Source organism: Gopherus evgoodei, chromosome 3, assembly GCF_007399415.2.
Source record: "Gopherus evgoodei ecotype Sinaloan lineage chromosome 3, rGopEvg1_v1.p, whole genome shotgun sequence".
Taxonomy (NCBI): Eukaryota; Metazoa; Chordata; order Testudines; family Testudinidae; genus Gopherus; species Gopherus evgoodei.
Genome location: NC_044324.1, coordinates 22,354,131 through 22,367,185, shown reverse-complemented (window position 1 = coordinate 22,367,185; position 13,055 = coordinate 22,354,131). Strand labels below are relative to the sequence as shown.

The following is a 13,055-nucleotide window of genomic DNA, read 5'->3' as shown; positions in this document are numbered from 1 at the left end:
CTGCTCCATAGCATCTATTTCCCTAGAGATGCTGTTGGACGAGCTGCAATTGCTTTTTGTCCACTGCAGTGCACTGAGAGGGGATTTGCACGGAGAGGTTGCTTGACAAGCCAGAGAGCAGAGCAGGAGTGGGTGGAGGGAGGCTCTGGTAGCCAGTCAGGCTGTGAGTGTGTAACACTGGCTGTGTCAAGCTCTGACACTCCCCAGGGAGGAGTGCTTTCCCCAGCTCCACTCTCCTCATCTCCTGCCAGGGAGCACAAGGGAAAGGGAGAGATGAGAATGCACAGGGGGGACCCTTAAATTGACTGCATCCCACCTCTCTGCCTGCACCTGCGGACAAACTCCACACAAACCATGAGGAAGAGCCTCTTTACCGACCCTCCTAGTATTGCTTTGTCTTTGATTTAAATCTTTACCCACTTCCACAAGGGGCCATGGAGCAGCAATATCTCTCCAAACTCCACCCCACAGTGGATTACGGAGCAGGAGTGTTTCTTCTGATCATAGGTGAGTTCTCCCTCCTCAGTCACTGATGCTTGTTTAGGAAACAGGAACTGCCAGATTGAAGCAGACCCATGGTCCATTTGGTCCAGTCTCTGACAGTCGCCAGTACCAGAAGTTTCAGAGGAAGGTGCAAGAATAGGCAGATGGGATAATCTGCCCCTGTCTCCCACCCCTGATCTCATCCTAGTCTCTAATAGTTAGAGATTGGCTTGAGCCCTGATGCACAATGTTTACTATCCCTTCCAGAATCTGTTGCCCATAATTTTGAGAATTAACTTTTGCCAGCAGACGTTCTCCTCTGCAGAACCAAGACTGTAAATCGCCTGCCTCCATTTCAGCATCCCGGTGCTGGAGTTCTATGGGTCACTTTGACGATCAAAAAAAGAGAGGCAGTTTTGTGGGGGTGTGCACAGGACAGCATCTTTGGTCTGATCCTAGAGTTGCTTCTGAAGAACAGCTCTGCTTTAATAGGACAAGCTTGTACAAAAGGGCGAGAGGCTTTTCAAATAGCATGTGAGTTTTGTATAGGCTATTTGTATATTGGCTATTTGTGTTTTTGAAGGTAGATTTACAATGAAGTACAGTACAGGGGTACATATATACCACGCAGAGTGTGGCTTCAGCTCAGGATCCTTATTACTTGTAGGCTTCTTGCATGCTTCCGAATAGCATTGTGATCTTTTTGTTAAGGCTGGGATTTTCCAAAAAGCCTAAGGATGTTAAGCACCCAACTGTTACTGCATTTCAATAGGATTTGAGTGCTTAGCTCCATTAGGCTCCTTGGAAAATCCCAGTCTAAATTCTTAGCCCCACTATAGGTGAGAGAGGGAACTAGCTAGTCAAGGTGTATTTCAGAAATGATGATGCGAAGTGTTATAGAGGAGGGGGAAATATGTTCCCCGGCTAGGGATCTATGGAAAACAAGGAACACTGTTTATTTTTCAGAGGTTGGACATTTCTCTGACTTCTTCCCCTACAAATACATCACTGCTGCATCTTATTCACGAACACACTGCTACAGTCTTGCTTTTACAGCTAAGGGAAGGCACTGTAAATCATTGCTAACTGTAGAGAGCAGGTTCACCGTAAAACTCTAGATCAATCTCGCTGCTGCAGAACCGTACTTGCTTGAAAATAAAACAGACCCAATTGTTTGCTCTGGGTATTTTGGACAAGCTAGTGTCATTTTTCTTGCCAAAATATTACTAAAGAGTGTAGTGGTTTGCTAGGTGAAAGCATCCTCCGAGAAAGAGGGGACAACATTTTGTTACTTCTGTGCTCCTCTTACATCAGCTAGCCTGCTTTTATAGGAATTTGCACCTTGTGCCTATTTTCATCATTTAAAACAGCCTATCCCTTAACAATCGACTCTTAGTTCAGCCTAGGATTTGACTGAGTGAGGTGCTCAGATACTACACTGATGTGGGTGGTATAAGGACCGATATAGGATTGAATACAATGTTAGTTAGCTCAGTCTAAAGCCTTGTGAAACTCCAGTCAAAGCAAGGTTAGTTTGCAAGTGCTAAGCTGATCCAGTTAAAGCCTGTGCTTCCCTAACAGCTTAGCACAGGTTTAAGCATTTTATTAAGATGATATTAAAAAGAAAATGAATGGTACAGAGTTTAAGCATAGAAGTTTCTGGTATTAAAGTACAATCACTTTGTCTTGGCTAGAGTTTAAGTGTTATTTAGCTAACTAACACCATCTAACACCGCACCCTTAGCTCCTAGTCTAGCCATAGTCATCGTGCAAAGGAACAGACTCTGATGTTAAACCATTTGTTAGGGGCTTGGGAGAAGTATGAAGCATGCCATGTGGACATAATGGCTAGCATGCTACAAGGTGTTGAGTAGCATCCAGTCCCCGGGGATGTTGAATGCACTTTGAAAAATCCAGGTGGCACTTAGCATAATGACCAATCAGACCTGCTAGAGTTACCATATTTCAGGTTCCCAAAAAGAGGACACTTCTGAAGGGAGAGGAGCTAAAGAAAGTACCTGTGGTGGGGGTACTCACTGGGGGTGAGGGGTAGTGTCACTTCCTTTCAAGGTGGCAGGTGCAAGCCAAGGATGCAATGACAGCCATCAGTCAGCTCCTTCCTGCGGACCCACTCCTGAGGACTGAGAGCGACTAGGTGGGTGGGTAGGATCCGGCAGCTGTGGCTTGCAGGGAAATGGACCAATCAGGCGAGAGGAGGGCAGAGGACAGGAGGGCAGATGCAGGGGAGGGACCAATTGGGAAGTGGACCAATCAGGGCTTTTTTGGAGCAGATTGTCTGCTCTGCAAAAACTTGGGACATTTCCTGTTATTTTATAAATACCACTGGAGAAAGGAAGCTGAAAAAAGAGATGTATGGTAACCTTAACACAGAGTCCAATCCTGCAGCTCTGCATGTAGAGGCCTGGGAAGGTTGGGTGCTGAGGTCAGGGAGACAGAACTTTGTGATGAATTCAGCAAAGCTAATAAAGCTTCAGAAAGGAAGTTTATTCAGCAGAGATTTTCACTAAAAGAAGCATTAAAAAACTGAAGAGTCTTATTAGGTGAAGGGTCAAATTCCGCTCTTTCCTCAGTAAAGTCACAGAATAAAGCAAAGGTCTGACCCCCCAAATCATTGTGTTTTGAACTTCACAGGCCCAATTCATTGGTATGTCTTGGCAAGGACCAGTTAAGCCAGGTTTATGGCTGCTTTGGATTGCAAGAGCTGTGTAAATAAGCCAGACCATATCAGGGAATCTGGGCCCTGTATATTTTAAGCCAGGCACATTTCTGTGCACTAGTTTTTTAGTTTTTAAGATCTCACACAAATCATATACAGATGGATCAGCACAGATCCTCTAGGCTAAAACAGTGCTTCTAGGTCCCACAGGAAGGTCTGGGTTTGATTCTTAGCTCACCCTCACAGCTTTTACACTAGTATGACCCCACTGACTCCAACAGACTGACACTATCCTAAAGAAGAGACGCAGCTGCAGGCAGGTCCCAGTAAGGACAGGGGGCAAAACAAAATGTCCGGTGCCTGGCTGCAGCAAAACAAGGAATGCTGTGATTCATTCTGCAGCATCCTGTCACTAACAATGTCTGTTCAAGTCAGCTGCAGGGACTGACCCAGGGACTGCTTGCTCAGTTGTGAGGATACATGCATTCAATACTGTGAAGGGCTTTGATGAAAAACCCTACGTAAGAGCCAAGTATTATTATTATTATTATTACTACCACATAAACTTGATGACCAGGCCTGGCAGCTTACAGCAGCACATGCAAACCTCTGTGTTGTCTAGCCACTAGAGGGAGCCAAAGAGCCACATCGTTAGCCAAACGCCTCCGAGCGTCCCAGTGCACGTTAGCTCTGTGTCTGCAGGGACGTCCTTTCAGAAAAGTTTTTGTGGGGGAGGTGGGGAAAGCACAGTCATGTCAGCATCTAGAACATTACACGTGTTTATTTCATATCCTGCAAAGTCTGTGGGGGAGGGAGTGGTGAAAAGCAGAAAGACATAATGGAGAATACGAAAAGTCAGGGGGGAGCAAACCAAGGTTTTGGAGAAGGGCAAGTGCCCTCCTTATAAATGGCACCTCTACATATCTATCTTTTAGATAGATAGGCCAGTGACTGGCACTGGTTGTCTTTCACAGCGTCAAGCACATCACTGGCATGTCAACAAACACATCGATCATTATTATTATCTACACTTATTTCTCCCCTCTCAGGCATCCTGACAATTCTGGGGAATTCAGCAGTCCTTGCTACTGCAGTGAAGCGCTCTTCCCATCTCAAGTCACCCGAGCTGCTTATAATAAATTTAGCCGTAACGGATCTTGGAATGGCTATCAGCATGTACCCGCTGGCCATTGCCTCAGCATGGAACCATGCCTGGCTGGGAGGAGATGCATCCTGTATATATTATGCCCTGATGGGTTTCCTCTTCGGTGTCTCCAGCATGATGACCTTGTGTATGATGGCTGTGATCCGGTTCCTTGTAACCAACTCATCCACATCTAATAGTAAGTAATAAAATATAACACTGAAGAGTGTCAAGGCTGGGTCGTGGGCAGCCAGACCTAGTGGTCAGAGTTGGAGTCCACAATCAAGAGTTGAGAGTCAGCTGGATCAGGATACTGGGAAATCAAAGGCAGGAGACAAACTTGGGATCAGAACCATGAGTCAGTAACCAGGGTCAGGCCGGGTCAGGATACTAGGGGGTCAGAGACAGGAGTCAAACTGGAGATCAGAGGTGAGGAGCCAAGCCAGGTCAGGATGCCAGACATTCAGGCTCGGGGAGACGCAGGATGAGGAGGCATAAGGTACACAGTCCAGGACAGGGTGGATCCTGGTTGTTCAGACAGCTTCCCGTTCCTGTTGCTGGCTTAAATAGGGCGGGCAGGCAGGCCAATTGGCTGCTTTGGGACTTCTCCAATAGGACCTTGAGAGCGGAGCTTTAAACCGTGGCTGGACTTCATAAGTCCTGGGGTCAGCAGTTGTCAGCAGGCTGCCCAGTGGAGGGCTGATGTATGGCTGCTCCTGTGGACCTGGGTCATGACAATGAGTCATCTGGGGTCCACAATAGTAGAGCATTGGGCTGTTATGTTAAGAGAGCGAGTTTCAGGTCATAGGTGGCTCCCAGTTCATCTTGCTGGCTTCTGAGGATCCTTTCCTTAGGCCCCTAACGCAGGATTGTGGATTACATTAGGCAGCTTGGTACATAGGAGCTAGGAACTGCAGCACCCCGGTACCTTTGTGGATATGGCCCTAAGTCTCTGTTCCTCAATTCTGTATATGTCAATGCAAGTGATTCCTTCCTCCCATCCTTTTTCTGTCTCATCTATTTAGGCTGTAATTTCAGGGAAGGCAGTGTCTCTCACTAAATACGTGTACAGCACCTAGCACAACGGGGCCTCTAGGTGCTGCTGTAGTACACATAATGCCACAATGATGGATTTCAGACTAGAATTTGGTGCTTAACTGTCCTGAAACTCAGAATCTTTTAAGGTTTGTCTATCCCTGTTCCTTGGTGACCTGTTAGGATCCCCACTCCTTGTGTGGGAAGCTGGGCATTTCATTAAAGTGATATCTTTGAGGTCCCCTGAAGGAAGAGTGCAGTAGAAGCCACTCAGAGCTATAAGCAATTTGATAGCCCCTCTTCAGCAGGCTACGGACAGCTGTTTCCAAATAGGCTGCACTTCATTATCTTCAATGTGTTGTCAGTTGCTCTTAGGGGGAAATGAGTAAAGAAACCATATGGCAGAGGAGGAGATTTGGCTTCAGAACAGAAGAGACAGACAATAGCCTCTGGGGTTGGGGGAAGCAGAGTGAGTCCACCATGACATGTGACCTATTAACTAGAATGAGTTGGTTCTACAAGGCATCACTTAACAAGTAACATTACCAAAGCACCAATGAGAGACAAAGGCCTAGTTCCTGGTATTGCAAAAGCTACTTTGCATTGGCCTGGATTACCTGGCTACGGGAAAATTGGGCTGGTCAGAATCCACTTCCTGACTCATGCACCCCCTACCTATAAGAAGCTGGCTGGGAGAAAGAAGCCTAACCAGACCGCTGCAGGCTGGCAATCCTCGCCTGCTGGCATGGCCCCCTGTAGGCTGGTACAATTCTAGAGTAGCAGCCTTGCAGCTGCTCTTAGTTGTTCCAGGGACTAGATTGGCATTCAGAGTACGTCTACACTGTGATGAAAGACCTGAGGCATTGCTGCAGCTGGCCCGGCTCAGCTGATTTGGGGTCACAGGGCTCTGAAATTACAGCAGAGATATTTGGGCTCAGGCTGGAGCCTGGGCTCTGAGACGCTCCCCATGACATTGCAATGTTTAGCTCTGTGGCCTGAGCCTGGTCTCAGAGACTTGGTGCTGCGAATATTTTATTAGAGTATCAATTTCCCCGCAGTGACCCAACGATCAGGGAGCTGCAGTGATAGCTCAGCCACCTTTGCAGCACCATTCCCCGGCTGCACTGGATGAGAAAAGGCCAGTTTGAGGACCTGGCACAGAGGGCTGTGAAATCCAGGGCACCTCCTTGACTTCAGCTGTGGTTGGCATGGTACAACAACATTGATACATCAGAGGGCACTGCCTGGTGGGCAGGGCTGGCTCCAGGCACCAGCTTATCAAGCAGGTGCTTGAGGCGACAACTCTGGAGTGGGGTGGCACTTTCAGGTATTCAGTGGCAATTCAGCGGAGGGTCCCTCACTCCCGCTCGGAGCAAAGAACCTCCCGCTGAATTGCTGCAGATTGCGATCACCCTGCTGGTGGGTCCCATGGGGCAAATCTTTTATTCCTTTCAACTAGCCCTGAAATCATGGGGTTAATGTGAGATTCATATGGACTTGCTGTTCCTTTCCTTCCAGGCAATACAATCAACAAGAACACTGTTCGCATTTCGATTGCATTCATCTGGCTGTGCTCGCTGCTCTGGGCCATTCTGCCTTTGCTGGGTTGGGGTTATTATGGCCCTGAACCCTTCGGCATCTCCTGCACGATAGCGTGGAGCGAATTCCACAACTCCGCCAACGGCTTCTCTTTCATCCTGAGCATGTTCATTCTGTGCACGCTCCTGCCTGCGCTGACCATCCTCGCCTGTTACTTGGGGATAGCATGGAAGGTTCACAAAGCATATCAGGAGATACAGAACTTTGACAGGATCCCTAATGCGGCTAAGCTGGAAAGGAGGCTGACACTGGTGAGTGACCTGAAGAGCCACAACAGGTCAAAGCAAGCAGGGGCCCTGTGTGATGTGACCCTTGCAGGAACCCATCTAGCTCCCTTCACACTCAATGAGTGGGAATCTCTTGCCCACTTTATTTTGCACCTATCTGAGGATCTGTGCCATTTCTCCAATCTCATCCAGCCAGACTGTTTTACATGGGTGGCACATGAACCCCCCATTTGGGGAGGCTAGCTCCCAGCCCTGCCCCTTCTGCCTGAGGCCCCTCCCATTCCACCTCCCTTTCCTGCCAGAATCCCAAGCCTCCCACAGCAGCCAAAGAAGCTCTGCCCCAAGTCCCAGCCCTCCAGCCCCAGCCATCTCAGCCCACCCACTTGAGGCCCTGCCTGCTTCAAGGGAGAGACTGAGGGAGGATGGGAAGAGGAGCAGCATGGGCTGGACCACAGGAGAAGATTGGGACGTGGTGGAATAGGGGCCTCAGGGCGGACCCATAACTTGGCTGTTTGGGAAAGTTCAGACTCCCCTGACCTACTATACTCGTCACCCATGCTGTTTTTATAAGTGACTCAGAATATCTGAGAGCTGCTGATTATTCCTTTCTGTGGCCTAAGAAACTGGAAAGAATTGAGTGCAACTTTCCAAGCACCTAAGGACTCCTCCCCCATCAACTCCAAACAAGCTGACAGGTGCACAGCTCATACCTTTTAACCAGCGCTTAGAGATGTGGGAGATCCAGGTTAAATTCTCACCTCTGTCTGACACGGAGAAAGGATTTGTGCTTGGGTCTCCCGCGTGCCAGGAGAGTGCTGTAGGAAGTGGGCTGCGGGTTAATGTATACTGTCAAAAAGCTGCTCCCCTCCAGAGGGAAGGTGGGCAAATTGATATTTTTGCCTGCTACACAAGCATATGGTGTGGGTTAACTACTGTAGCTATGCCATGTCTCAAATAGAAAATATGGGTTGCATACAGAATTTGGGTGAAATACTTTAGCTTGTGCTGTGCAGCAGGTCAGACTAGGTGATCATAGTGGCCCCTTCTGGCCCTGAAATCCATGCATTCATGTTGGAAAGTGCTTTGAAAACCTCAGATGAACCCTAGCATGGAAGGGCTGAATGTTATTTTGTAAGAATAGGGAACAAAACATTAATTTTTCCTTGATGAACAACATAAAGGACTCTCCAGTTCAAAGAACTTTTATTTCCTCAACTTCCATCTGCTGGTGCATAGTGTAATTTGACATTATTTTACTCCCTTCTATGCTACTGTAAACAGAAGTCCCTAGCCCAGATTCTGGGTACCCTTTGAGAAACTACATATCATAAAATAAGGAGGCTCTAGCAATTACCCTAGGATAACACTACCCTAGAAGCAACATATGGCCAAGGTTAATTGAAGGCCCAGATCCTAAAAGGCACCTAATTTCCACTGATTGGGAGTTAGGTGCCTAAATACCTTTGAGGATCTGGGCCTAAGAGAGCTAGAAGATTAGAAGTGTCAGTGTAGCCAACTTTTGCAATTTAATTGCAAATCTCACAGAATTTGGTATTTTTCTTAAAGCCCCAGCTCCTGGAGTCACATGATTACCTGAGACTCAGCTTTTATTTAAAAGAAAAGTTTCTAGCCTCATGGTTGCAGAGAAAAGCTGGAAAAGGTGACCCATAAAGGCTTAAGCATTATAAGACCAATTGAGAACCCAGAATGGTGTGGGGTTTTTTTTGTTTTTTTTTTTTAAATTTTCAAGATTGTAAAGCTGTTCTACTGATTTTAGGGGCCTGACTCATGAATTTTGAAAACTCTAGGCTCCTACAATTGCCAGCCACAGATGAGAGCTCATCACTTTTGAAAAATCAAGCCACTTATTAGGAGCCTTAAAAAAACAACAAATCAGATTCCTATTTATTTAAAATCTTGTCCAAATTTAATAAACACCACTACCCAAATCACCTCCAGAGCTGCCTCGCCTTCTCACCATCCTTCAGCCTCACCCATCTCCTAAGTCCCTAGAGACCAGGGAAACAGCTGGGTCTAGTTGCACAACTGGACATGGAGCAATGGGAAAAGCAAATTCTAAAGGTTCAGGACCATAATGAGGCATATCTCATACCCTCTGCTGACTGCAGCTGCGGCAGCCTCTCCTGGGGAGAGAGGCAGTCTTCTAGATAGTAATTATTGTATTAGAAAGAAGTGATAAAAGCATTGATGCATAATTACTCTTCGGAGAAAGTCATTACTGCGTGATTCCACCCCATAGTTCTACAAATTTCATAATTTGTTCTCCCCATCCATTGGACAGCAAGGGTTGTTCAGTCTCCAGCTGCATTCATTTCTTGGCCTCAGCTGAGACGGCTACCAAGGCAAACCAATTAGTGCCCTTCCAAAGTGCTAGGTTTTCTGTTGTGGATGCTTGTCAGCATTCATCAATTCAGAAAGGAGACCTAGTAGTTAAGGTCACAGGGGTTTGATTTATGCTCTGATAAATGACAACGCTTTGATCATGCCCTACCACTGGTAAGACCCAGCTGGCCTCCCATCCTAGGAGTAGATGGTGCATGTTAGACACACTCATGCATTGTGTGTGACTCACCGATCAGTGCATTCTCCCACCCCAGCAGGGCAGGCTCTGTTCCTCTGGTGCCTGCCGCTGACAGTCAATGTGGCTTTGCAGAAATCTGCTGCTTCTTGTGGCTTGGCACTCCAGCCAGGTCAAGTTCAGTCCCCTTCTAGGGGAACAAAGTCCCACAAACAATGGTTGATGATGACCTCAGGCCAGGTCTTCAGCCCCTGACTATGAGCTCAGTGGACCTTCCGTCCCTTATCTCTGGGCTTTTAATAGTCCTTACATCTTGTATCGGGGGCTTTCACACCATTCTTCTTGATGGCCAGAAGAGGAACCGAGGCCCTCCCTCTCCTCTGGGTTCCAGTTCGGGGGCCCTGTAGCAAGCTGCTAAGATTTGCTCCCTCAAGCTCCTTGCTGCTTCCCTGTACCATTTCCTGCCTTGCCCTGTCCCTCAGCCCTTTCCCCCGCTCCCTTCTGAGCTCTTCAGAGTCTGTTCAGACTCTTGTAACAAGCAACTCCTCCCTGCAGGGCCACTTCCTGTCTTTCCATCAAGGCTCTCCACTGGGCCTTGTGCCATCCTGCTCAGTATCTCTCCTGGCCTTTTGCCAGAATTCCTCCAAACCTTCTCCCCTCAGGGCTGCCGGTCTCTTTTACTCCCCTGAAGTCCTTCCTCTCTATTAGCCACCCAGCTCCTTTCCAACTGGGCCAAATCCTAAATTAGGCCTGGCCCACCCGCCAGGTGCCACTAACACACTCTTTGCCAGAGTGGTGTACACACCCTCTCACAGAAGTGCAGTGATTACCAGGAAGTATCCTGCCTCAGGATCAGAGCCATGATTCATTAACGTGTTCTATACATGTAACTACCACTGTGGACAGACATCCAGAGAGCACTTGGATCCACACTGGTTTCAACAGCATGACTACACTGCCATGAATTATATACCTCATGTACTATGCTGCCCATTAGACCTACATTATACAGCCGTGCCCCTGATTTATGCTTGTATAAAAGTATCTCCAATCATGCTGAAATGGGTGTAAAACACGTTAAGGTATCATTTTGAGTGGGGTTCTGTCTTGTAGCCCTACAATATTTTTAACGGACATAGAGACTGGACGATGCTGAGTAAGGCCGGTCAAAAATTTTCCATCAGAGCTTTTTTTTGGGAGGGATAAAAAATTGGGGTTTAGACTAAACAAAGCTGTTCATTAAAAGTGTCTTCTTCTCTGTACGGAAAGCAGAAATATTTTGAGTCAGCAGTGCCTCGCGAGAGGTGTAGTTCAGGGACCTTATACGTCCATTCGCCGCCATGGTCCAGGCTCTCTGGCCATACTCCACCACCTGTGACGTATCACAGCCAGAGAAGGAAAAAAGCAGTGTTAGCTGAAGACTGAACACACTGTGCCTTTTTCAGATGGCCGTTCTTGTCAGCGTCGGATTCCTTGGCGCCTGGACACCCTACGCAGCCGTCAGCTTCTGGTCAGTCTTTAACTCCAGCAATTCTCTACATCCTGTCATTACGCTACTGCCGTGTCTGTTCGCCAAGTCTTCAACAGCTTATAACCCTTTCATCTACTACGTCTTCAGCAAAACTTTCCGGCGTGAAATTAAGCAAATGAAGTGTTGCTGTGGCTGGCTACCTCACTTTAACACAGAGAACTCGATGGAAAACCACGTGTCGATGATGTGGATGGGTAGAGAAAACATACGTGCTTGTCCAACTGCAAAGCTGAACTATGGGGAGGCCTCAGCCCAATGAGCAGCAGAGCTGGCTTTACAAACACAGCGGAAAAGCTTACTTCATCCTGTATTTGTAGGGACTGAGCCCAGGAGGGCTGTCATGATGTATGTTATCATAAATTGCTGTCGTAAATTGAATGAAATGTTGTAAAGAACCATGCTTTTTTTTTTTAAAAAAAGTTAAGCAGCAAGGAAACAGATGTTTTGAAGGACTTTCACTTTATGAAAATTAAAACATCGATGGATTCCCCTCTGCCCTAAACCAAACGAAACCAGCTTTAGCTTAGCTACTGTGGAGGAATAAGTATGATGCTTGAAAGAGGATTTACTGGTTTTTATTTTTTTTCCCTTATGCTTCTGACTTTATGCTGGAATCTCATGACTGTGCCTCAAGAGAAAACAACTGATAATACTGGAAGTTGAACCCCACACCTCGAATTAGATGCCTTTACACAAAGAAGGAGAATATGCCACTTCCCCAGCAATAAGAAAGGACAAACATAGCAGAATCAAGAACTCTCACCAGCTGGAAGAGACAGGGCTACGAGATGCAGCAACCACTTGCAAAATGGCCATTTGAGGGCTACAGTCGTTTGCCTCTCCCAAATTTACAGGGCCAGATGCCAGAAAGGCATGTCAGGGCAAGGATTCTATAAGAGGGCGGGTCTGTGCTGAGACAGCTCAGAAGGACTGAGGCAGTCTTAGAGAAAGGGTCTACTGCTGCAGAACGTAAAAAGATGTGAGCAGTGAAATAATCTTGTAGAATAAGGAAGCTTCCTCTGCCTTTCCTCAGCCCTGCTCCAGTCAGGTACCCTATGTCTAGCTCCCTGCAGCCAGGCCCATCTCCCTCTACAGAGAGAGACTGTTTGTCTGCCCCTGGCTTCTCTGCCTTTATAGGGCCAGCTGAGTCTGTTTGGAGAGTGGCTCCAGCTGCAGTCACTTCTCCCAGTCAGTTGAGCCTAAAAGCTGCTTTCTCCAGCCACAGCCCCCTCCCAGGGCCGTTTTTAACCCTTTAGGGCAGGAGCGGGGTAACCACCCTGCTACAAACACTTTGTTGGAAAATGCTGATTTGTCAAAACTGAGCCCATTCGTGGGAAAGGGTCAGTTTTGACAAATTTCCTGGTTCAAAAAACCCAAAAAACTTGAAACCCCACCCTAAGTTTTGAAATTGTTGAAACCTCCCACTTCAACATTTTCTAAATGAAAAGTTCCAGTTTTTGGTTTGAAATGACTTTTCATTCCAAAATATCAGTTAATTTAATAGTTACAAAAAAAAAGAAAGCTTTCTTTCACTTTCTATCAAAATAAAATGTTTTGATTGAGGGCATCCATTTTTTGTAATGATTTTTGGATCCTAGCGCTTGGGCTCCAGCTTGATACCAGAAGTCTACACAGCAATTTAACAGAGGAAATGTGGGGACAGGTGCATGTAGGGGATACACTAAGGACTGGGGAGTGAAGGAAGAAGACTGGTTGGGCTAAGGAGCAGGAGAAGGGAGGCAGGATAGTTATTGTGACAGCTATGGCAATTTCCTGTAATATCCTTTAAAAGCCTTTATTGTATTAATTTATGTATTATT

General features: G+C 46.9%; 1 protein-coding gene across 1 annotated transcript; it reads left to right on the top strand.

The window, feature by feature from the left end:
* Positions 1-419: 419 nt before the first annotated feature.
* LOC115648103 (opsin-5-like) lies at positions 420-12,327 on the top strand. The gene is made up of 4 exons (XM_030555242.1): positions 420-507; positions 4,210-4,503; positions 6,858-7,189; positions 11,150-12,327. The coding sequence occupies exons 1-4, from the start codon at positions 435-437 to the stop codon at positions 11,492-11,494; spliced, it is 1,044 nt and encodes a 347-aa protein (XP_030411102.1). The 5' UTR covers positions 420-434; the 3' UTR covers positions 11,495-12,327.
* The last annotated feature ends 728 nt before the right edge of the window (positions 12,328-13,055 follow it).